This window comes from Panthera leo, chromosome E2, assembly GCF_018350215.1.
Source record: "Panthera leo isolate Ple1 chromosome E2, P.leo_Ple1_pat1.1, whole genome shotgun sequence".
Lineage (NCBI taxonomy): Eukaryota > Metazoa > Chordata > Mammalia > Carnivora > Felidae > Panthera > Panthera leo.
In genome coordinates, this window is record NC_056693.1 from 11,379,389 (window position 1) to 11,403,034 (window position 23,646).

Genomic DNA, 23,646 nt, shown 5'->3' on the forward strand with positions numbered 1-23,646 from the left:
GTCGTGAGAAAGGCGGAGCGGCACCTCGTGGACGCCCCACGCATCCCGGTCTCTGAATATTTATGAGGGAGGCGGGCCAACGCCGCTTCTCGCCGAGGCCGGCGCCATGAAGTGAGAGCGGGGTCGGGGTTCGCTGCTCGCCGGGGTCTAAAAGATGGGGGGGGACCAGTGGGTGCGCCCGGGGCCCGGGCGGGGCGCGGGGGTGCGGGAGGAGTGGGGTGAAGTTAGCCGCGGGGCCCCACGGGGCGGTAACGAGGACGGTCAGCGAGGCGATGCCGAAGGGACCCGCGGGTCCTGGGGAAGCGGGGGATGCTCGGGGGGACCGGCTCCCGGCAGGTAACTCCTCTCGGCCGGACGACAGGGGAGTGCGGGGGCTGGAGAGGGGCCCAGGGGGCGGGGGACTGACCCTGCCCCCCACCCCCCGCCGCCAGGCTCAACGTGGACGGGCTGCTGGTCTACTTCCCCTACGACTACATCTACCCGGAGCAGTTCTCTTACATGCTGGAGCTCAAACGCACACTGGACGCCAAGGTGGGGGGGCCCGGCCCTCCGCTTCCCACCTGACAAGTGGGACGGCCACGCGTGCCTCTAAGACTGAACTTTCTGGACGTCTAGGTTTTAGGAATCTGAGGTCCTTGGGAGGCCAGCGCTCCCCAAACTCCTGGCATCTAAAATAATAGTTCATAAAAGCAGCACCTAACATTTATCAGAGGCTGCTGCGCTGCTTTAGAGCCGGCTCTCGGGTGGGAAGCCTGGACCCACAGCCGTGTGCAGTTGGGTGAATCACTTAATCTCCCTGTTGCGCGCTTTTCACGTGTGTGAAACGGGCTTAGTTAAGACTGCCTACTCTCAGAGGTTAGTGTGCAGGTTGTTAGGAGTTAATTCGGTAAGTGAGGCAACAGTTCTTAACTGGGGATGATTTTGACCACCCGAGGCAGTGTCCGGAGACATTCCTGGTTGTCCTACTAGCGGAGGGGGGCGGGTGCTACCGGCATCTAGCAGGTAGAGGCCATGGACTCTGCTAACCATCCTGTAGTGCGTAGGACAGGCCCCCTCACCCCACAGCCAAGTAGTATCTGACCCGCAAATGTCCAGAGAGCCTAGGTTGAGAGATTCTGATGGAAGACCCTTAGAAGCAGTGCCAAGGGCTCCTGGGTGGCTCAGTTGGTTGAACTTTCCACTTTGGCTCAGGTCGTGATCTCCGGACTCCCGATTTCTGACCCCGCATCTGCTCACGACTATCAGCATGGAGCCTGCTTTGGATCCTCTGTCCCCCTTTCTATCAGCCCCTTTCCCCCTTTGTGCGAGCACGCGCGCGCTCGTTCTCTGTCTCTCTCTCAAAAATAAACGTTAAAAAAAAAAAAAAGCGTCAGGCACAGGGTAAGTGCTGTAAAAGGGTTTGCTAAATTAAAAGGCAGGTCGCTACCTGTCAGTTACCATGCTAAATGTATAACCCTCAGTTTCTCATTAGTCCTCACAGTAATTCTGTAAGGAAGTGCTTAGTAGGCCCATTTTATTTATTTACTTATTTTTAAAAAAATTTATTTGCTTTTTAAAGTAATCTCTATACCCAGTGTGGGGCTCAAACTCACAACCCCGAGATCAAGAGTCTCATGCTCTTCTGACTGAGCCAGCCAGGCGCCCTTGGCCTGTTTTAGAGATGAGAATACCAAGGTCAGATGGGTGAAGGCACTTGCTATGACCACTCAACAACAAAGAGGTGGCCAAAGTGGGGTTCAAACCCACTGTCCCTGGGGCCTAGACTTTTAACTGCTGTTGTCCCTCTTATTTCAAGATGGTGGCATTCTGGGGGCAGTCCCCAGAGTTTGTGTCCCTGAAGTTCTGTCTCTCTCCACATGCAGGGTCATGGAGTCCTGGAGATGCCCTCAGGCACTGGGAAGACCGTGTCCCTGTTGGCCCTGATCATGGCATACCAGAGGGTAAGTGACCCCTGGGCCCGTGGAGGGGGAGGCAGAGGGAAGGGATCCAGCAGGGGCTGAGCCCGTTGTCATCGGCAGGCATATCCACTGGAGGTGACTAAACTCATCTACTGCTCGAGGACTGTGCCTGAGATTGAGAAGGTGAGCCAGGGCCAATCCCCGGCCAAGGCCAAGTTCTGTAGGACTTGTTGGTCCCTCTGGTGGTTGCTCCTGTAGCTGGGGGGTGTTTGAGAAGCTCCTGTAGCTGGAGGGTGTTTGAGAAGCTGGGGGAGGGGCGGGGCCAGGCTGGGCAGGGACTTGTGCCGGAGTCCTCCCTCCCTCCTCCACGGGAACAGGTGATCGAAGAGCTTCGAAAGTTGCTCCATTTCTATGAGAAGCAGGAGGGTGAGAAGCTGCCGTTTTTGGGGCTGGCTCTGAGCTCCCGGAAGAACCTGTGCATTCATCCCGAGGTGAGTGCCCTTTTCTCCCCTTTCCCCACACCTCAGGGTTGGGGAGACTGCCATCCAACCAGGAATCCTAGAGCCCTAGACCATACCTCTCAGGGTGATAGGCAGGGACCACACGCAGAATTCCCTCCTCACTCGTCAAATTCTGAGTCCTCATTCGAGGCCCAAACGCACATCCTCCCTAGCCTGAGAGAGGTTAAAAAGGCACTTCCTGGAATCCAGCAGGCCTGGTTTCCTGGCTCTGAAACTTAATAGTCCTGTATTCTCGGATAGGTGGTTTCTACAGTCAGACTTCAGTCTCCCTTTCTGTAAAATGGGGGTGATTAGTTACCTGCTTCATATAGCTGTTAATAAGATTGGGCAAGGGGGTAGGGGGGTGGGTGAAGTGGGCGAAGGGGGTCAGAATGTACAAACTTCCAGTTATAAAACACATAGGTCACGGGGTTGTAACGTATAGCATGTTGACTGCAGTAAATAATACTGTATCATATATTTGAAGGTTGCCGAGAGAGTAGATCTTAAAAATTCTCATCGTAAGAAAAAACTGTGGGGTGCCTGGCTGGGTCGCTCAGTGTAGCATGCGACTCTTGATCTCCGGGGTCGTAAGTTTCAAGCCCCGCATTGGGCATAGAGCTTCCTTTAAAAAAAAAAAAAAAAAAGAGGGGCGCCTGGGTGGCGCAGTCGGTTAAGCGTCCGACTTCAGCCAGGTCACGATCTCGCGGTCTGTGAGTTCGAGCCCCGCGTCAGGCTCTGGGCTGACGGCTCGGAGCCTGGAGCCTGTTTCCGATTCTGTGTCTCCCTCTCTCTCTGCCCCTCCCCCGTTCATGCTCTGTCTCTCCCTGTCCCCAAAAAAAAAAAAAAAAAAAAAAAAGTTGAAAAAAAGAAAAAGAAAAGAATTGTAACTATGTGGTGACAGATATTAGCTGACTTATCGTGGTGGTCATTTTGCAGTATATACAGGCATCGAGTCCTTACGTTGTACAGCCTGAAACTAACATAGTGTTGTATGTCCATTATATCTCAATAATTAAAAAAAAAAAGATTAAGGGGTGCCTGGGTGGTTCAGTCAGTTAAACTCAGGTTATGATCTCACAGTTCGTGGGTTCGAGCCCCGCGTCGGGCTTTGTGCTGACAGCTCAGAGCCTGGAGCCTGATTCAGATTCTGTGTCTCCCTTTCTGCCCCTCCCCTGCTGGCACTGTGTCTCTGAAAAATGAATAAATGTTATACATAAATAACTGACCGAGCGAGGTAATGTACGTATAGCCCTTAGCATGTGCAAAAATCTAAAACATGACAAGTGACCATGCTATTTATACAATAATCTGTGACACGTAGAATATTACTTATTGTTAAGTTACGTTTCAAAACCATCGGGGCTCACGCCCAAGCAGTGTTCTAAGCACTTTGCGTGTGGTAAACGCGTGGAATATATATCATGACATTATTATTTTTTTTTTAATTTTTTTTAATATTTATTTTTGAGACAGAGAGCATGAATGGGGGAGGGTCAGAGAGAGAGGGAGACACAGAATCCGAAGCAGGCTCCGGGCTCTGAGCTGTCAGCACAGAGCCCGACGCGGGGCTCGAACTCACGGACCGTGAGATCATGACCTGAGCCGAAGTCGGACACTTAACCAACTGAGCCACCCAGGCACCCCTCATGACATTATTTGTGAGAACACGAGACATGATAGATGAGGTCGGTGATCATTAGAAGTAGCTCCAGCCTTGGGGCTTAACCCCACGCGCTAAAGATTCTTCAAAGCTTGATTTTTTTAAAAAATTGAGGTGTCATTGACATACAATGTTAGTTTCAGGTGGGCAGCGTAAAGATTTGGTACCTGTATAGTGTGCAAAATGATCACCATGGTTAAGTCTAGTTATATGTATCACTTTATATAATTCCAAAAATTTTTTTTTTGTCTTGTAATGAGAACTTTTCAGATCTCCCTTAGGAACTTGCAATAATGCAGTACGGTATTATGAACTATAGTCTCCGTGCTGTATGTTACATCCCTAGAACTCAGTTGTTTCAAAACTGGAAGTTTGCCGTTTTTCATCCCCTTCACCCGTTTCTCACTCCCCTCCCCTGGCAACCACCAATCTGTTCTTTTTTTTTTATATAAAGATTTTTTTTTTTTTTAATATTTATTTCTGAGACAGAGACAGAGCATGAGCAGGGGAGGGGCAGAGAGAGAGGGAGACACAGAATCCGAAGCAGGCTCCAGGCTCTGAGCTGTCGGCACAGAGCCCTACGCAGGGCTCAAACTCACAAACCGTGAGATCATGACCCGAGCCCAGGTCGGTCGCTCAACCGACTGAGCCACCCAGGCGCCCCTAAAGATTTTTTTTTTAAGTTTATTTATTTTGAGAGAGAGCGCATGCAAGCGTGTGAATGGGGGAGGGGCAGAGAGAGAGAGGGAGAGAGAATCCCAAGCAGGCTCTGAGCTCTGCCAGCACAGAGCCCAACATGGGGCTCCCATCTCACGAATCGTGAGATCATGACCTGAGCCAAGATCAAGAGCCGGACGCTTGCCCAACTGAGCCATCCAGGTGCCCCTAAAGATTTTATTTTATCACTGTTACTGTTTTTAAGTTTATTGGTGAGAGAGAGAGAGAGCACACGAATGTGCAAGTGGGGGAGGGGCAGAGAGAGAGGGAAAGAGAGTCCCAGGCAGACTCCACACTGACAGAGCAGAGCCCAGTGTGGGGCTCGAACTCATGAACTGTGAGATCATGACCTTAGCCGAAGTCGGGATGCTTAACCGACTGAGCCACCCCGGTGCCCCAAGATTTTATGTTTTAAGTAATCTCTATACCCAGCATTGGGCTCGAGCTCACAATCCCAAGGTCAGCATAGGAGTCTGGCAGTTGCTCCCCTCTGATACCTCCTCGGTTAAGTTCGCAAGCGTCTTAACTGTTTAGTAACGAAACAAGTTGAGGTTCGAGTTTCCCCACAATTCCCGATTCTCACCCCAGACGGCCAGGACAGCCCCCCATCCCACGTAGCTGGTGGGTGTAGAGCCAGGGTCGAGGAATGCTTGAGCTTCTCGGTGCTAAGATGCCCCCCGGCCGCCAGGTGATGCCCCTGCGCTTTGGGAAAGACGTCGATGGGAAATGCCACAGCCTCACGGCCTCCTACGTGCGCGCACAGTACCAGCAGGACTCCAGCCTGCCCCACTGCCGCTTCTACGAGGTGCCCGCCGAATGGGCTGAGGGAGGGAGGGCAGGAGGGTAAGCCGGCTGCGACAGCCGACCTCCCTGACCCCCGCTCCCCCCCAGGAGTTTGACGTCCATGGGCGCCAGGTGCCCCTCCCTGCTGGCATCTACAACCTGGATGACCTGAAGGCCCTGGGGCGGCGCCAGGGCTGGTGCCCCTACTTCCTTGCCCGCTATTCGGTGAGAAGGCTGGGGGGCTGGGCAGAGGGCCGGGGGTGTGCGTTACGGCCTGCCTGCCTGTTTGTCGGTCTGTCTGTCCATCAGCTTGTGTTTGTACCTTGCCCAGGTCTGGCCTGGCAAGACCTGGCCTTGCGTCTACGAGCCTGTGAGGGAGGCGGGTGCCGGCAGGGGAGGGGTAGGTGGGGGGGGGGACAGGGCCGGGGTAACCCTGCCCTCCTTGGCCCCTAGATCTTGCACGCCAACGTGGTGGTTTACAGCTACCACTACCTCCTGGACCCCAAGATCGCGGAGCTGGTCTCCAAGGAGCTGGCCCGGAAAGCTGTCGTGGTCTTCGACGAGGCCCACAACATCGGTGAGGCGGGAGGCAGAGGAGAGGAGAGACTCGGCCCCTCCGGCCGCCCGCCTGAGCCCGGCTCTCCCCCGTCTCCTCTCTAGACAACGTCTGCATCGACTCTATGAGCGTCAACATCACCCGCCGGACCCTCGACCGGTGCCAGGGCAACCTGGAGACCTTGCAGAAGACGGTGCTCAGGTGGGGGCCTCGGGTGGCTGCCGGACCTGAGCGCCCACCCTGCGCCCTGCCGTCTGGTTCCCAGCTTCTCCCGGGCCCCCGCTTTCTGCCCGACTTACTCCCGGGGACACCGGGCCTATCCCAGTGCCCCCCCACCCCCCCCCCCAGATGTCCCCCACTCTTCCCACACCCGATCCCCCCCCCCCCCGCCGCCCAGGATCAAGGAGACCGATGAGCAGCGACTGCGGGACGAGTACCGCCGCCTGGTGGAGGGGCTGCGCGAGGCCAGTGCGGCCCGGGAGACCGATGCCCACCTGGCCAACCCCGTGCTTCCCGACGAGGTGCTCCAGGGTGAGCTGCCGCTCCCTGCTGCCACCTGCCCCCGGTCCCGTCCTCCCCGGTGGTGGCTGATTGCGTCTCCCCGCAGAGGCGGTACCCGGCTCCATCCGCACGGCCGAGCACTTCCTGGGCTTCCTCCGGCGGCTGCTGGAGTACGTCAAGTGGCGGCTGCGGGTACAGCACGTGGTGCAGGAGAGCCCCCCCGCCTTCCTGAGCGGCCTGGCCCAGCGTGTGTGCATCCAGCGCAAGCCCCTCAGGTGCGGCCCCCCCCACGGCCGGGGCGTCCGGTCCCCGCGGGGGGTTCGGGGCCTCCCCCAGCCCCGTCCTCTGTGCCTGGGGCCGCCGCGTGGCCGGTGTCAGGAGTAAGTGACGGGCGCAGAGCGAGCGTGTGCGGTGACTCGGCAGACCGGGCAGATCCCCGGGGAGGTCGGAGCCGGCCCCGCGTCCCTGTGTGTGTCGGGCGGGAAACCGGCAGGCGACGCGTGGCTTAACCAGAGAGCTTGACGGAGGCGTGACTGACAGAGGCGGGCAGGGCAGGAGGTCCGACAGGGGTCCTGGACCCTCGTCCGGCTCAGGTATTTCTGCCTGAGGCCACGGTGGCAGGGGAGGGACGGCCCCGGAGGGGGCTCCTGACAAGCTCCAGCAGGGTGGGAGCTGGGGGCAAATGCTGTAGGTCCCCTGGACCCCTGTCGCCTCCTACTGGTGCTTCTCTTTGTCCCCAAGAAGCCTGACGGCAGGGACCAGGAACCCCCCGCCTCCCCCCGCCAGGCAGTCTGGCGGGGATCATCCCTAGCACGGAACAAGCAGAGAATGGACCTGTGAGAGGGGTGGGGCCTCCTGTACTTTGCTTTGGCTGTTTTGCATTAAGTCATTGGTCTTCTCTGAACCTCAGTTTCCTCTTTTGTTCCAACGGGTAGGAGGGCCGTCATGTTCCCTCCCGGGTTTCTGGTGGTGAAACGAGAAAGCACTGACAGAAATAACTTACTTGCCCTGTCTTGAGCACTGGTGATGAGCTAAGCACTTCACGCTCTGCATCTTGTGGGAGCTCGGGAGGGCACTCCTGTGCCGCAGAGGAGGACGATGTGGCCTAGAGAGGGGAAGCCACTGCCCCGGGGTCACCTGGCACTTTGTGGGCCAGTCGTGCGAAGCCAGGTCCTTAGGGCCCCAAAGCCCCTCACTGCCCTGCCTCTAAGGGGCTGGGGCGGCCCTCAGGGTGGCTCTGTCTGTCCCCAGACCAGGATGACCAGGGTGAGCATGGCTGGGATGGGGGAGCTCAAAGGGGGCACCTGATCCAGCCGGGGTGGGGACGTACAGATGACAGGCTTGAAGCGGTGGCATTCGGAGGCAGGTTCTAAAGCTCCGGGCATCCCCCGGGCTCTGAAACCAGGCGTTCCCGCTCCATGACCCGCCCTTGAGGGGCGACAGCCTCAAGCCTGACCACCGGTCAGGTGCCTGGGCGGCCTTGTGTGGGAGGGCTGGCGACACGGCATATGTGAGATTGTCCTCTGTGAGTACGCGGGGCTCTGATGCTTGGATGTGCCACCACGGTGGCCAGGTGTGACTGACACGGTGTGACAGGTCGTGGCTGTGAGCTGCTTGCGGCCGTGCGGGATTCGGGCTGTGACCGGGATTCTGGGGGTGCTCGTGGGTCCCCTCTTTTGACCAAGAGCCTGCACGGGGTGGTGTGGCCGTGTGTGACGTATGACCGCGGGACTCTGGACGTATGACGCGTGACTTCTCCGCGTGCGCTGTCCTACAGCTGTGGCTCTGCGTGATGGGCAGTTGTACGGTGTGGGGACACGGGGGTGACTGAAACAGCCCCGGTCTCTGCCCTCACGGAGCACCCGGTCACCCGGGGAGACCGATGTGTGACCGAGTGCTGGCGAGGGCGGAGGAGGTCGCTGGTCCTGTTGGCTCTCTGCCGCCCCCCTGACCCCGTCCGGCCTTCGCACCAGATTCTGCGCCGAACGCCTCCGCTCCCTGCTGCACACCCTGGAGATCGCCGACCTTGCCGACTTCTCTCCCCTCACCCTCCTCGCTAACTTCGCCACCCTCGTCAGCACCTACGCCAAGGGTAAGCTCATCTTCTCCTACCTCTGCCAGCCCCCCCCCCCGCCCCGGCAGGTGGAATCGGGAGCCCGGCAGAGTCCAGAGAGTTGTCAGTGAGACTTAGACTTTCGGGACCTTGTAGGGCTGGGCTCGGGAGTTTGGGTTTTATTTCAAGCGCAGTGAGGATCCACAGATAGTTCTTGGGTTAGCGCAAGCCTCGCGCTCAGATTTGTATTTTCTAGCTTCGAAGTGGAGTAGGATGGGGGACGAGGCCAGAGAAACTCTGTGGGGTCCCTCACGCTGTTGGGTGTGGTAAGGAGTGGGCCTTTCTACTGCCGGGAAGTAGGGAGCCATGGCAGGTTCTGAGCAAGGGAGGGGTAGGGGCCTGGGGAAGGATGGGAGGACGGGAGGGGCTGGAGAGAGATGTGGGACCTGGTGTCTGGGGTGGGGGGGGCGGGGAGGCAGGGGGGCTGGGGAGCAAGGAGCTGAGTGCACGGCTCAGGTTTCCAGCTTGCCAGGGAGAGGGGATGTTGTTCCCGTTCCCGAGGCTTTACTGGTCAGCACGTGTTAAGCTGGCCAAGGGCTCAGTCTGATCCCCAGGGATTACTGCTCTGTCCCGGAAACCAGGTCAGACTTCCTGACACCCTGCAGCAGGATGGAGAGTCTGTCCCCCCACCCGGCGCACATCAGTAGCAAGTCCCGCTACAGGCTTCCTTCTGTATCCCTCTCCTGCCCCAGCCCACCTTCTTCCGGGGCTGGCTTTCTCGTCTCTTCCCATCCACTAGCGCCTCCCGTTCTTTGACCTGGAACATCTTGCCCGATACTCCTCAGCCCCCAGCTACCTCCTACTCATCCTTCGGTTTAGCTGGTTAAAGATGGCCCCTGTTCGAGGAAGCCCTTCCTGACCCCAGGCTGCGTCAGGCTCCCCTCCTCTTGGCTCCCCTGTCCCAACCCTCTCTGGTCACCTGGTCACTCACTGGGGACAGGACTGCGTCCCCGTCATTAGACTGTGAGCCCTGAGAGGGCAGGGCCAGAGCTGTCTTGGTTCCCACTCTGTCCCCAGTACAGAGCTGGGCATAGAGAACTTGATTGTTTTCTTTTTTAACTAGGTGAAATTGAGTATGTGAGTTCATTCATTCACCTATTGTTTTTTTTTTTTTTTTTTTTGATGTTTGTCTTAGTGTGTGTGCACGCACACACAGGAGGGAAGCAGGGAAAGAGGGAGAGCGAGAATCCCAAGCAGGCTCCGCACTGCCAGTGCAAAGGGGCACAAACCCCCAAACTGTGAGATCATGGCCTGAACTGAAACCAAGGGTCAGTGGCTCAACCGAGACACCCAGACGACCCCATTCACCTGTTTTTTTTTTTTGTTTTTTTTTTTTCAACAAACAGGCCAGGCCCCGCACTAGGGAAGTGACAGGAATCAAGAGGGACCTCATTTCTGATCTCCTGGAACTTATATTGTAGAAAGGAAGACAGGTAGCAAAGACTCAGATAAGAAAGATAATTCTAAAAAGGGATCGTTTTCATGAGAAACAAAAACATTGCCATGTTGGAGCATGCCTGCGGTGGCTGGGGTGGCCAGGGGAGGCCTGAGGCGTGGACGTTTAAGCTGAGTCCCAAATGACCAAATGGAACCAGCTGCCTTGGGAATCTTTTCGGACTGTGGGTCCAGCAAGTGCAAAGGCCCTGGGGTGGAGTGAGCCCAGTGGTTTTTGAAAGTTAGGCAGGAGGCCTGTGAGTGAGGAAATGGGGTCAGCGTGGCAGGGTCCTAGATGATTTTGCACCTTGAGAGGGGTGTGGGGAGCTATACCGGGCTTCTGAGCAGGGCAGGGATATGACCTGACTTAGGATTTCACAGGGTCTCTCTGGCTGCTGGGAAGGGAGCGGGGGTGGGAGCTGGAAGCCCAGTGAGGTGGTGACTGCAGTGGTCCAGGCCAGAGGTGATGGTCTTGGGAAGGGGGTTGGAGGAGTGGTCAGGTTGCAGATGGGCTTTGGAGGCAGAGCTGACCAGCCTGATGGGTTGGATAGATCTGGGGGAAAGGCTCCAGGTTCTGGCTTGAGTGGCGGGGTAGGTTCTCGAGGCTCTGGGAGAGTCAGGAGTAAACCTTCGGTGCTCTCTGTTCATGATGCTGAGTGGGTGTCGGCTCTGGGAGAAGCGGACAGGTTGGGGCGTATGTTGGACTCTGGATGCTGGGGCAAAGGGTTGGTGGTCCAGGTCACTGATGGAAGAGGGTGTGGCCAGGTGGGCGTGGCTCCGACCGGTGACCTGGAATCTCGCTGGCTCGTAGGTTTCACCATCATCATCGAGCCCTTTGATGACCGGACCCCCACCATTGCCAACCCCATCCTGCACTTCAGGTGAGACCCCACCCCAGTGGGGGGTGTGAACGGACCACAGGGGCCCCAGCATGGCCCTCAACACCCTCTTCTTCCTGCAGCTGCATGGACGCTTCCCTGGCCATCAAACCCGTGTTCGAGCGCTTCCAGTCTGTCATCATCACATCTGGGGTGAGGACCCTTTTCTGCCCCCAGCCCTCCACTATGGGGTTCCTGGCCCAGTCCTGCTGAGGTCCCGCCTGCTGTCTCTGCTACAGACGCTGTCCCCACTGGACATCTACCCCAAGATTCTGGACTTCCATCCTGTCACCATGGCAACCTTCACCATGACGCTGGCCCGGGTGTGCCTCTGCCCGATGGTGCGTGGGAGAGGGTGGATGCTGGGGCAGGGGAGATGGGAATGGGGGCCGCCTTTCCTCCCTCTGTTCTGTTGCTCAGCAGGAGAGTTTTACAGCTGAGGGCACAGACTCTGGATTCAGAGACAGACCTGGGGTTGATGTTACTTCTCCCGGTAGGGAGGACTTTGCAAGCCTCAGTTTCTAATCTGTAAAATGGGAATGCATCCTCGCTGATGTCCCAGGCTGCTTGAGGGGATAGTGAGATCAGGGGCATAAAACGCTTCTGCAGCCCAGGGCCTGCCAGTAGGCACTCAGTCAACATCTCGGTTAACGTGGCTTTGCCTGGTTCGTCATCGGGCCATAACGTTGGTGAGTGACCTTTTTGCTTTGCCTCAGTTTCCTTTGTCAACAGGTATCAAAACATGGGCCCTCCGTCCTTTATCTGAATCCCTTGGGCCAGATGTATTTTATTTTTTTAAAGCTTATTTTGCAAGAGAGAGAGCGCGAGCAGGGGAGGGGCAGAGAGGGGGGGAGAGAGAGAATCTCAAGCAGGCTCTGCACTGCCAGCACAGAGCCCAGCGTGGGGCTCGAACTCCCGAACCGTGAGATCATGACCTGAGCTGAGATCAAGAGTCAGACGCTTAACCAACTGAGCCACCCAGGTGCCCTGGCCAGATGTATGTTAGAATTGAGGCTTTTCCTGGGGCGCCTGGGTGGCTCAGTTGGTTGTCTGACTTCGGCTCAGGTCGTGATCTCACTGCTTGTGAGTTTGAGCCCCGCGTCGGGCTCTGTGTTGACAGCTCAGAGCCTGGAGCCTGCTTCAGATTCTGTGTCTCCGTCTTTCTACCCCTCCCCCGCTACTGCGCGCTTGCTCGCTCTCAAAAATAAACATTAAAAAAAAAAAATTTAGAATTGAGACTTTTCCAGACTTTAAAAACAAAGCACGTGCCGTGTGGTATGTAAACATGGCCAGCGGGGTGTGGGCAGCTCCCTCCAGTGCAAGTCGTGTTTTAGCAGGAAGAGGTTTTAAGACGTCAAAGGGAGGCAAGCCGGGACTCTGAACAGACTCCGGTCGGAGCAGATTCTGCTGTCGTACGTGTTTGTGCCAAATTCAAATAGCTGGGAGTTTCTGGAGGCTTTTGGCTCTTGGAATTGCCCTTGGGGGTCGTGGACCGGTGGTGACCGCGTACTGCGTTGCGGTTTTGTGGAGGTGCCCGGGGAGGGACGCGCCGGGGGCTGGTGGCTGTCGAGGTCGGGGTGACACGTTCTCCTGGAGCCGCCTGACCTGGAGGCTGGGGCCGGTAGAACACCCTTGCTGGTTAGCGACACGGACAGACGGGTTCAGTCCTGCCTCTGCCGTTTATCTGCCGTGTGACCTTGGGCAGGCAACTCACCTTCTCAGAGCCTTAGGTCATTCATCTGTGCCGGGCAGATAACGGCGTAGCTGAGGGTTCGTCCAGTGACATTGTGTCTATAAAACGCTGGCAGCTAACGCATTAGAGTGGTGACTGCCGGTTGCTTACCGTGATGGCTCTCGCTCTCTCCAGATCATCGGTCGGGGCAATGACCAGGTGGCCATCAGCTCCAAATTTGAGACCCGGGAAGATATTGGTATGCTGCTCGCGGGGCTGGGTGCATGGGTTGCGAGAGGGGAGGTGTATCAATGGGCTGAGTCAGGCCGCAGTAACAAATAGCCCCGAATCAGAGTGGCTTCACACGGAGGGTGCTTCTTGCTTCTTGCTCGTGGTGTGTGCCATTGTGGGTTGGGCGGGGGGCCTCCCCAGGTGTCCCCTCCCTCTGGGCACCTTCACTGTTGGACACATCATGGCGGTGGGGAGATGTGACGGGAGGGATCCTGGTGATCGTGCTGTGCCTCCTAAAGGCGTTCGGCCCCCAGAAGTGACTCCCGGCCACTCATTTCGTTGGTCAAGACGAGTCACGTGGCCACACCTAACCTGAGGAGTCCACCCACGTGGCTGGAAAAAGTGGTGTGTGTGTGAACAGCCCTACAGCTGGCCTCAGTGGGGCTTCTGGGGACCCCGAGTTGAAGATCGGGCACTAGAGGGGCGCCTGAGTAGCTCAGTCTCAGCTCAGGTCTTGAGCTCAGGGTCGTGAGTTCAAGTGGAGCCTACTTTAAAAAAAAAACCAAAAAGCCAAAACCAGGGCATTAGATAGGAGCGCCCTGACAGGGAGCGGGGAGGAGGAGGACCGAGGCCGCCCTCTGACCCCTCCCAGCGGTGATCCGGAACTACGGGAACCTCCTGCTGGAGATGTCCGCCGTGGTCCCCGACGGCATCGTGGCCTTCTTCACCAGCTACCAGTACATGGAGAGCACCGTGGCCTCCTGGTACGAGCAGGTACGCCCAGCCGCCCCCTCCCCGGAAGTCCCCTCTCCCCTCAGCGTGTTGGTTTCCTTTGTCTTGCGTTCTGAGTGGCGACGGGCACCACAGGTGACGGGACAGCGTGTGGAACACAGCGAACAGTTCGAAGAATACACAGTGTGTACCCTCGCATGTGCCTCTCCCCCCTCCCCCCCTCCAGGTTAAAAACTCGAGCCCCTGCTAGGCAGTGTGTGGGTGAGATCATGGGCCTTCTGGAAAAGGGGCTCACCACAGCTGGGCACCGGGTGGCTGCTGTGACCTCTCTCCTGGTGCACCACGGCCCAGCTCTCGGGGGGGGGGGAGGGGAAGTGGGCACTTCCTGAGGGCGAGATGAGAGAACGTGGCTGATCCAAGGACCCAGGAACAGAGCAAGGGGGGGAGGGGGAGGGGCCTCATCCTCTTGGCCAAGACCTTTGTCTTGTCCTCACGTGGGCGCTTCCCACACGGTGGGGAAGGTGGCTTCCGGCCACCTGAATCTGCATCCTGAGTGGTGTCCTCTTTAAGAAGACGTCGCCTGGCCCAGGGTCATGAAGGTGGTCTCGTGTGTGTCTTCTAGAAGCCTTGTAGTTCTGGCTTTCACATGTGGGTCTGTGAGTTACCTCAGATTCGTCCTTGTGTAGGGGGTAAGGTCAGGGCCCAGGTTCTTTTTTCTCCGTGTGGAGAACTGGAAAGCACTCTCCCCACTGGAGACGGACACAGGTACGGATGACCTGTGTGGGGGTGCGTTTCTGGACCCTCTGGTCTGTCCCCGCGTCCGTCCTTGATCTCACCCAGTTAAATGCAGTGTCACAGGAAATCCCTGGGCCGCCTCTGTTTGGCTCTGCCTGACCTACATCAGCCTCTCTACTAACCACCAGCCGGGGGCCGGAGTGTCCCAATGGGCCACCTCGGGGCATATGGCCGCCCCACTTGTCCGAAGGATGGCGTGCGGGGGTTGCCCCCCCACCCCCCGCAGATCACAGAGCTTCCCACGAGGAAGGCTGAAGGAAGGTGCAAGGCTGGCGCACAGAAGCTGGGGCAGAGCTGGGTTTAGCCAGGAGGCCTGTGCCCTTAGTCCACTTCCGGCCCACCTGCAGCCCGACCTGCCTGGTGTCCTTCCCTAGGGCATTCTCGAAAACATCCAGAGGAACAAGCTGCTCTTCATCGAGACGCAAGATGGGGCCGAGACCAGCGTCGCCCTGGAGAAGTACCAGGAGGTGGGTAGGGGCGTGGGGGATGCCGGGAGACGGCGTGCAGAGGGCCTGAAGGAGGCGGCTCCGAGGGCACGCAGCTCCTGTCTCGGCCTCCCCTCCCCAGGCCTGCGAGAACGGCCGCGGAGCCATCCTGCTGTCAGTGGCCCGAGGCAAAGTGTCCGAGGGAATTGACTTTGGTGAGTGGACTAGCTCCCCCCCCCCCCCCCCTTGTCTGCGTGGAGCTCTGGCTGTTTCTGGTCCCCCAGGGGACAGCACCCCCCCCCCTCGCCTGCGCACACACCGGGATCTCCCCTTCCTGAGTCCCGAGTACCCAGTGGGGCCCTCGGAGCGTAGCCGCGCTCTTCCCATTGAGACAGCACAACTTCCTGGCCCACGCGAGGTCAGGCCGCCCGGTAACCCCGTGCCCCTCCTGTGCTCGCCCCCCAGTGCACCACTACGGGAGGGCCGTCATCATGTTTGGTGTTCCCTACGTCTACACCCAGAGCCGCATTCTCAAGGTGAGCAGCCCCCGGGGGCGCTAGGATGTTAGGGCCCCTCGGGCCAACCCCTAGAATGGGTGCCTGGTGGAGGGGGCCGGAGGGACCGCTCTGCCACCTTCTCACCGGCAGGCGCGGCTGGAGTACCTGCGGGACCAGTTCCAGATCCGAGAGAACGACTTTCTCACCTTCGATGCCATGCGCCACGCAGCCCAGTGTGTGGGTCGGGCCATCAGGGGCAAGACGGACTATGGCCTCATGGTCTTTGCCGATAAGGTGGGGGTTCAGGGGCCTCTGGCTGCCAGGGTGCTCCCCCCCCCCCACACCCCCAGGGTCCTGATGTCTATCCTTTCTCCCTTGCCTGCCTGCCGAAAGCGGTTCGCCCGGGCAGACAAGCGCGGGAAGCTTCCCCGCTGGATCCAGGAGCACCTCACTGACGCCAACCTCAACCTGACGGTGGATGAGGGGGTCCAGGTCGCCAAGTACTTCCTGAGGCAGATGGCTCAGCCCTTCCACCGGGTGAGCTGGACGTGGCTAAGCCCCTCGTCCAGGAAGGTCCCTTGACTTTCTCCCCAAGCCCTAACCCTAGCCTGCCCCCCCCCCCCCCCCAGAGAGGCCTTTGGAATGGGGGCCCCGTGGGGCGTCTGTAGTGATCGGGCAGGGGTGTGGGAGTCCGGCCGGCTCCCCTCTCCCTCCCTCAGGCCTGTTTTGGCCTGCCAGGGGATGGTATGTTCCCCAGCGTACGGGTGTTTCTAAAGCCCCAGTAGGCCCGATGCAGGCCACTTCCTGTCACTACTGGTGCTCAAGTCTTGGATCCCTGAGTCCCGTGGGGAAGCGCTACACCGCCTGCCCCTGACCTGATCGCTCCGTCCCCTCCAGGAGGACCAGCTGGGCCTGTCCCTGCTCAGCCTGGAGCAGCTGGAATCGGAGGAGACGCTGCGGAGGATAGAGCAGATTGCTCAGCAGCTGTAGCTCAGGGCGGGGACTCCAGAGTCCTACCTGGCCCTGGGTCCCAGCAGCCTGGAAGTCGCCCCGGATCCCTGCACGAAGCCGCAGGCAGACGTTCCTGGCTTCCAAATGTACAGCCTTTAATCGCAGGAGGAGAGCGGGACACAGCGAAGCCCGATACCCCGGGGGCCCCCCCAGGGGAGAGGTCATCCGGGAGCTGAAAGGCCACCCTCCGCCCCTTCCCCACTCTTCCTGAGAAGCTGGAGCCGTGTGGTCCTGTCAACTTCAGCGGGGGCCCAGGTCCTGGGTGCTGGCGCTGAGGGTCCGAGCAGCCTTGCTCAGGTGCTGGTTGGCGAACTGCGGACAGGCACGTGGGCAGGACGAGGCCTGGCTCCAGTCACCGTGAGGGCCGCCCCCCAGCGTGCTCACTAGCTGGTCCATCCCTGTCCCCACTCTAGCCTGACCGGACCCAGCCTTGCCTCTGGGTCTCCCAGCGTGGCCCCCTACTCCAGCCTTGACCCGAGTGCCCCCCTCACCTGGGTCCCTGCAGCCTTTGGACCATCCACGTTCAGCATATTGAGCGACATGGCTTTCTTCATTCTGTAAGAAGAGGGGGAGTCCCGGAGGGTCCGGCTCCTGCTCTGGGGAAGACTGTCCCAGCACCTGATCTGACTGTTCGTGTCCCAGAGCAGATGGGAACCATAGACGGTTCTCGAGCAGGACGGGGTGGGGTGGGTTGCAGAGGCTGCAGCCGTCGGGCTCTGTGCTGACCCAGTGGACCACTCACCCTGCTGCCCCAGCCACCCCCTCGCCTCGGAGACGGGAGACCAGCTTCTCGCTTCCACGCCGGAGGGACTCGCGGAACTTGGAGAATGAGCTGCTCCGACGCAGGGGCTGGGGAGGGCACCGGGGAAGGGGTCAGTCCCCGCTTCTCAGCCAGGCCCCACCCCTGTGGCGGAAGCGAAGCCCATCCTCACCTGCTGTTCTGCGTCCCCAGCCGTGCCTGTGGGGGGGGCTCCTAAGAACAGATGGGGGACAGTGCAGTGGGGACACTGAGAAGTCACCTGGGGGGGGGGGGCGGGGAAGGGGGCTCACCCAGAGGGGCAGGCAGGTCTTCCCGGCTGAGGATCTCTTTGTACAGCTCTTCTGCCTGCTGGTACTTGTTCTGTTTCAGGTAGGCCGAGGCCTGCGGGGAGGGGAGGGCCTGGGTGATCTCGGCTCCGATCTACCTCCCTGGGCCCGGTGTTACAGGAGGAGCCAGACGCGTCCGCCCCCAGCCTCCCACCTAGTGACCAAGGGCAGGTGACTGGTTCCTGCTCTGCCTTGGGCTAGTGACACCACCTCTTTGTGCCTCCATTTCCTCGTTTGCAAAATGGGACGGTAACAGCACTCCCTCCTAGGGCCCTTTAAGAAGTGGAGGGTACCGGGAAGGTACTAAAAAAGGGGGGGGGGGGGGGGAGGCTAGAGCTCAATAAATAGGACACTGACATCTTGGCCCCACCTATGTGCGTGGTTTCCTGATGTTTCCATGTCCTTCCTGTGCTGAGCGATCTCGAGCTGAGGCCAGGTTGGAGAGGACCCCCTCCTCCAGGGGCTCAGCAGAGGAGGGGGGATCCTGGCCTCCAGCCTGTCCCACCCTTGAGCCAATGGGGTTCGTTCCCGAGGGACCCTGGCAGTCCGCCCCAGGTTGTACCTGTGCCCCGCCATGGCCTACCAGGTTGTTCTTGGTCTTGGCCACGTTCGGGTCGTGGGGCCCCCCCAGGGCCTCATAAATGCTCAGGGCTCGGGCATAGTGCTGTTCCACCTCCTCGAACTTGCCCTGGTTCTGGCAGAGCAGGGCCAGGTTGTTGAGCTGCTTGGCCACGTCTGGGTGGTCGCTGCCCAGGACCTAGGGGTCAGTGGGATTGGTGGGCCACGTGATGCCAGCAGCCGTGATGGGGGCCAGGAGTTAAGGTTTATAGGATCAATGGGGGGAGTTGCGGGAGGGTAGAAGTCACACAAATGCCATTTATCAGGTCACAGAGTCATGGGGGGGGGGGGGGTCCGATGGGGTTGGAAGGTCAGGACCGGGTTGGAGGGCACATGAGGGGATTTTTAAGGAGGATCAGAGTCAAGATCAGGCGGAGCTCACCGAAGGTCAAGGGTAGTGAGTCATGTGATGGGGTAATTTAGGCTCAAACTGGGTGCTCATGATATCAGATGGCAAGGACATCATGGGATCAGGGTTCCAACGCGAGAGCCACTGATTTCAGCGCATCAGGATCGAGTGGGAAGGGGCAGGGGACTGTGCTGGGCAGGGGGTGGTGGCAATACCTTCTCGCGGATCTCCAGGGCACGCTGGCACAGCGGCTCGGCCTCCCGGTAACGCCCGCGCTTCCCATAGAGCACAGCCAGGTTGTTGAGGGTGGCGGCCACCTGTGGAGCGGGGGAGGCAGGTCAGGGGTGGGAGGCACGGCCCCGCAGCCCTCACTCCTCGTCCCCTCCTCACCGCGGGGTGCTCGGGGCCCAGCGTCTGCTCCCGGATCTGCAGGGCATCGTGGAGGAGGTCTGTGGCCTCTTTGTACTTGTTCTGGTCCCTGCGGGGTGGCCCAGGGACGGAGGGGGCGGTCAGCTGTGCTGGGTAGTACTTGGCTGAACCAAGCGGGGTGGCAACACCCTTCCGTGGTCCCTTCTGGGTCTCCGCACCTCCCAAGTCTAGCACAGGGTCCCTTTACCCCCAGATTGCCTCCAACCACCCCAACGTCTCTTCCCTGTCTGTTGGGGTCTGTTGCCCACGTTCTCGGATTCCTCTTTGCCTGGGTTACAGTGGCTTCCCCAGATCCCTCTCGACGCCCCCACCCACCAGTCCAGGTGCCCCATGCTGGCTCCCCTGCCCCCAGCAACGGGTCCACGACCGACGGCGGCCCTCACCGGTACACCAGCGCCAGGATGTTGAGCATGGTGGCCACGTCAGGGTGGCAGTGGCCTGAGCTCCGCTCCAGGTCCTCTAAGGCCTGGCGGCACAGTGGCACGGCGACCTCGTAGCGGCCCTGCCCTGCGTACTGGATCACGAGGTTGTGCAGGGTCCGAAGGCGGGCGGGGATCTCATAGCCCCCCTGCTGAGCGGCTGCGGCCCCCACTGCCTCCGGACCTGCAGGTGGGGGGCGTCGAGTCACTGCAGGTCTCCTACCCCTCCCACCCCACGAAAGGGAACGCATGCACCCCCAGAACTATAGCTGCCTCGCAGCCCCACCGGCCGCTGGGCTGACGTCTGAGATCGGGATCGCAGGCGTCTAACTGGTCCAAGGGCTGTGAACATGGGGTCTACCCGGGGTGGGGGGTAGGCAAGGGTGGAGGGCTGGCTTCACGGCGACCAGCCTCCCCTGCCAGCTGCCACCCACCCTGGCCCAGCCACTTACTCCCGATAGCCGGCCCCGAGGCCCACATCCCTGCCCGGAGACCTTGGGGGCTCACGGCCCCACCATCGCGTGCTCCCCCACACCCACCTTTCCTCTCTTCCTCCTCACTGGGGAACAGGGAGGCCAGGCTGTCCCGGCGAGGCGGGGATTCAGGCCGCTGCAGAGGACAGGAAAGCGGGGAGTCATGAGGGCTGGGAAGTTTGTTTTAGAGACCGGGGTCCTGGATCTCAGGGTTTGAGGGAGGTAGCGTTCAGGAGCCTCGGGAAGTTTCCGGAGGGCTCGGGGAGGATCTGGAGAGGGGGTGTGGAAGCTGGGGGGCTTCTGTGGAAATTCAAGGGGGTTCTTTGAAGGGTCTACGGCGCTGGGGGCTCCGTGGAGAGTGCAGGTCTGTGGGGTACCTAAGGAGGGCCAGTGGTGGGGGGGGCAGCGCATTGTGGCCCTGGCCCCCGCTGGCCCTGAAGCACCTGGTTCTCCGCGGGCGGGTCATACTGCCTCAGCTGCCCTAGGAACTCGAGGTGGCTCTTCTCCTCCTCCAGCTGGGCCACGGCCTCCTCGCTGGCCCTCAGCCGTCGCTGCGTCTCCTCCAGCTCCTCCCGCAGCCACGAGTTCTCCTGGGCCAGCCGCCGGGCCTGCGCTCGCAGCCGCTGCTTCTCAGCCTCCAGGGAGCCCACGTGCGCGGACAGGGCCAGCAGCACCTGTAGGGGGTTGGGGAGCAGGGGCCGGTCCCCACCCTGCCAGACAGCCCCTGGTCCACCCCCGGGGCCTCCGATCGTGCCAGCGCACCCCCATTCCACCCAAGATCCCCCGGATTCTACAGAGGCCCTTCCGTGTGACCCCCAAGGATACATACGCAGAGGCTCCCAGGGGCAGGGACCCTTCTGATTTTACCTAGGCACACAAATTATGCGTAGGGACACTTCACATTCTGCCCAGGTAACCCCCAAAGTCTCCCCAGGACAAGTTCTATAGACGGCCACTATCTGGTTCAGGGGCCCCCGTCCCACACAAGGACCCGGTGATGCTGCCCAGGGACCCCTAAGCCTAACCCAGCCTAGGCCTTCCCTGCTCCAGGCTTCCCTCCCCCACCCCACACACCTGCCCCCTTCATCCCTGGGCCTCCTCCCAGCTCCGAGCCTCCCCCGCACCACAGCGGGATGGCCGGTCCCCTCATACCTGGGCCTCACCCAGTCCCAGCTCGATGGCCTCCAGCGCGTGGCTCACCACCTGCTGCTTTTCTTCCAGCAGCTCCGAGCCCGCCACCAGGCCCTGCCCTGCCAGGGCCTCCGCCAGGTGCCTGGCCAGGCCACGGTGCTCCGCCCGCAGGGCCTCCAGCCCCTGGACCACCTGCCGCGTCTGGCGCACCAGCTCCTCGGGGCTCAGGCGCTCGGGGCCCAGCGCCGCGTTTCCGGGGGCCGCCACCTGCACGGACATCGCCGCTCCTGGGGGCGGCAGGGATTGGGGGATCGTCATTGCCGGAGCCAGGCAAGCCAGCCCGTCAGCCGCCAGCAGGACCCTTCCCGACTCTCTCCCCAGCCCGCCAGCCCTCTGCCTCCGTGCCCTCCCCACGCCAGCCGGCTCCCTGTTCCACACCCATTCCAGCAACTGGAAACGTTCTAGTCTAGCTTTGCCTGTCCTCAGCCCAGGGCCCTGCCCTGAGGGCAACTCCAAACCCCGTGTGCCACTGACCAAAAGAGGGCAAACGGTGGTCTTGTGGCCTCTCACCTGCCCTGAGCTCACCTGGCCAGGCCCCTCCACCCCAAGGGCCCCAGGTACGCTGGCCCAGCACTCCGGGCTATGTGACCTGGGACTGGAGGCGCCCTCCTCGGCTGGGCGTGTGGGGCGGGGCGTGTGGAGGCAGCAGCCTCTCCGTGAGCTCATTCTTAGGGTGTTTTTGTTGGGAACCAGTCAGACCACTGGGGGTGGGGTGGGGCCCAGAGATGAGGGCCAAGGGGCTGGGGCACCAGAAGCAAAGGAGCCCTCTGGAATTGGGGGGTCAGGAAAGGGGGGGGCCCATGTGTCAGCTCCCGGGGCCTGAGATGCCGACAGATCCCAAGGGAACAGGGGCTCCGCCCTCCACGGCAGACGGGCTCCGCCAGCCCAAGGCATGTCGGGACACACGTGTGCCAGGCACGGCCCATGGATGTCACATTGGCCATGTGACAGCTCAGAGTCCGAGGCCTAGAGGGTGACGCGTGGGGGTCTCACATGTGGCGCTTCATGTGGTTGTATGTGGGTGACAAAGTCAGTGACACAGCTGGTGGGGCCTCTGGAACCCTCAACCGACTGAGCCACCCAGGCGCCCCACAACCTCCCTTCTTAATCACACAGGGTGGCACACGCATTCTCCTCTCAGAAACAGAATACATGCTCTTTCTTTTTTCAAATACAGCACAACACATACCTAGTTTCTCAGAAACACACACGCACGCACACACACACTCCCTTCTTAAATATATAACGTGGGGTGCCTGGGTGGTTCAGTCGGTTGAGCGTCCGACTTCGGTTCAGGCCGTGATCTCATGGTTCGTGAGTTCGAGCCCCACACTGACAGTGGGGAGCCTGCTGGGGTTTCTATCTGCCCTGACCTGGTCACGCTCTCTCAAAATAAATACGTTAAAAAAAAAAAAATCCTAATGCAACATACTAACTCGGGCACACACACATACACAGAAATAACACGCTTTCCTCGTGGAACTCCAACCCAGCACAAAAGTATATTTTCCTCTCAGAAGTAAAAGCCAACAGGGGCCCCCCGGGTGGCTCAGTTGGTTAAACGCCCGACTTTGGCTCAGGTCATGACCTCGCGGTCCGTGCGTTCGAGCCCCGCGTCGGGCTCTGTGCTGACAGCTCAGAGCCTGGAGCCTGTTTCAGACTCTGTGTCTCCCTCTCTCTCTCCCCCTCCTCTGCTTGTGTTCTCTCTCTCTCTCTCAAAAATAAATAAACATTAATAATAAAACGAAATAAAAGCCAACACACATAGAAACTCTGTGCCCCCTCACTAGTGAAAATACCATCAAATCCCAAATCACATTCAGCCTCTTCTCGTGCACTTTTACCCATGACATCTCTCTCCCACGCTCATATGGTCCTGCAAGGAGCTAACTCTCCATTATATGCCCATAGTCTCCTCCAGGGGTAAGAGTGCGCGCGCGCGCGCACGCACGCACACACACATAAAGTCCGGATTCACTGTGCACCTTCCTCCTTCCTCCAGCACCCCCCACCCCCTGCCGGGCCGGCCAGGGATTCACACACCCACGCAGCACACACACGGACACACAGAGCTTCAAGCGTGGACGTGCAAACGACCCCTGAACTCAGGCTCCGTTGTGCCGTCACAAGCAGGCGCCCACTGTGGGCACAGACAGCGGCGGAGACCCGCAGAGGCGGGTCCGCGGCTTGGACACACACCCTCTCACGCACACGTCACTTAAGCGGCCGCTCCGTCGGAAGCAGCCCCGCGGTTCGGGCACCTACGCACGTGCTCCCAAACCTGTGCGCTTAGACACACGGTCAGGGGGTCGCGGAATCATGGATTTTATACACCGTCGGCTCTCACTCGCCAGCCATCTCTACGGATACGCGGGTCTCTCGCTATACGTACGTACGTGCGCGCACGCCACGCCATACTGCGTGTCACGCCTCCCACACGAGCCCCACGAGACGAAGTCACCGTCCCCCAAGTTCACGGAGAGGCAGCCTGACGACCACAACCACCGTCCCCACCATTTTGCCCGCGTGGACTTCCGCCGAGCCGAACGCTCTTGCTGGCGCCACCCACCAGCTTGACCACAGCCACACGCCACGTGGCCCGCCGCCTCGACACACACCGGTTCCCGCACTCGGTACCCGCCCCCCCCAAGCAACAAACTCCCTTTCGCACGCTC

The 23,646-nt window shown here is 59.8% G+C and overlaps 2 protein-coding genes across 3 annotated transcripts; one reads left to right on the forward strand and one right to left on the reverse strand.

The window, feature by feature from the left end:
- The first annotated feature begins 80 nt into the window (after positions 1 to 80).
- ERCC2 (ERCC excision repair 2, TFIIH core complex helicase subunit) lies at positions 81 to 16,612 on the forward strand. 2 transcript variants are annotated; one of them, XM_042919308.1, is made up of 23 exons: positions 81 to 111; positions 432 to 531; positions 1,863 to 1,940; positions 2,019 to 2,081; positions 2,276 to 2,389; positions 5,467 to 5,583; positions 5,670 to 5,786; positions 6,015 to 6,138; positions 6,222 to 6,318; positions 6,515 to 6,648; positions 6,725 to 6,893; positions 8,592 to 8,710; positions 10,977 to 11,046; positions 11,127 to 11,196; positions 11,283 to 11,384; positions 12,911 to 12,974; positions 13,599 to 13,720; positions 14,848 to 14,940; positions 15,041 to 15,113; positions 15,364 to 15,434; positions 15,546 to 15,689; positions 15,789 to 15,932; positions 16,293 to 16,612. In XM_042919308.1, the coding sequence occupies exons 1-23, from the start codon at positions 107 to 109 to the stop codon at positions 16,383 to 16,385; spliced, it is 2,283 nt and encodes a 760-aa protein (XP_042775242.1). In that variant the 5' UTR covers positions 81 to 106; the 3' UTR covers positions 16,386 to 16,612. The 2 variants fall into 2 exon arrangements, with proteins under 2 accessions (XP_042775242.1, XP_042775243.1); XM_042919309.1 differs by lacking the exon at positions 81 to 111 and adding an exon at positions 133 to 172.
- On the reverse strand, positions 16,485 to 23,020 carry KLC3 (kinesin light chain 3). Its single transcript, XM_042919310.1, has 13 exons — positions 22,816 to 23,020; positions 20,933 to 21,198; positions 20,224 to 20,454; positions 19,847 to 19,916; positions 19,272 to 19,491; positions 18,850 to 18,937; positions 18,675 to 18,776; positions 18,076 to 18,249; positions 17,457 to 17,547; positions 17,339 to 17,379; positions 17,149 to 17,255; positions 16,898 to 16,961; positions 16,485 to 16,718 (listed from the first exon to the last, which is right to left on the reverse strand). The coding sequence occupies exons 1-13, from the start codon at positions 22,817 to 22,819 to the stop codon at positions 16,647 to 16,649; spliced, it is 1,530 nt and encodes a 509-aa protein (XP_042775244.1). The 5' UTR covers positions 22,820 to 23,020; the 3' UTR covers positions 16,485 to 16,646.
- Between the last annotated feature and the right edge of the window lie 626 nt (positions 23,021 to 23,646).

Excerpts from the sequence above, each read along its gene's own strand:
- ERCC2 (XM_042919308.1), top strand. Across the intron at positions 12,975-13,598 it reads TGAGACCCGGGAAGATATTG|CGGTGATCCGGAACTACGGG; the intron begins GTATGCTGCTCG and ends GACCCCTCCCAG. Across the intron at positions 15,114-15,363 it reads GTCCGAGGGAATTGACTTTG|TGCACCACTACGGGAGGGCC; the intron begins GTGAGTGGACTA and ends CTCGCCCCCCAG.
- KLC3 (XM_042919310.1), bottom strand. Across the intron at positions 20,455-20,932 it reads TGGGACTGGGTGAGGCCCAG|GTGCTGCTGGCCCTGTCCGC; the intron begins GTATGAGGGGAC and ends AACCCCCTACAG. Across the intron at positions 17,256-17,338 it reads CTGGGGACGCAGAACAGCAG|CCCCTGCGTCGGAGCAGCTC; the intron begins GTGAGGATGGGC and ends TGCCCTCCCCAG.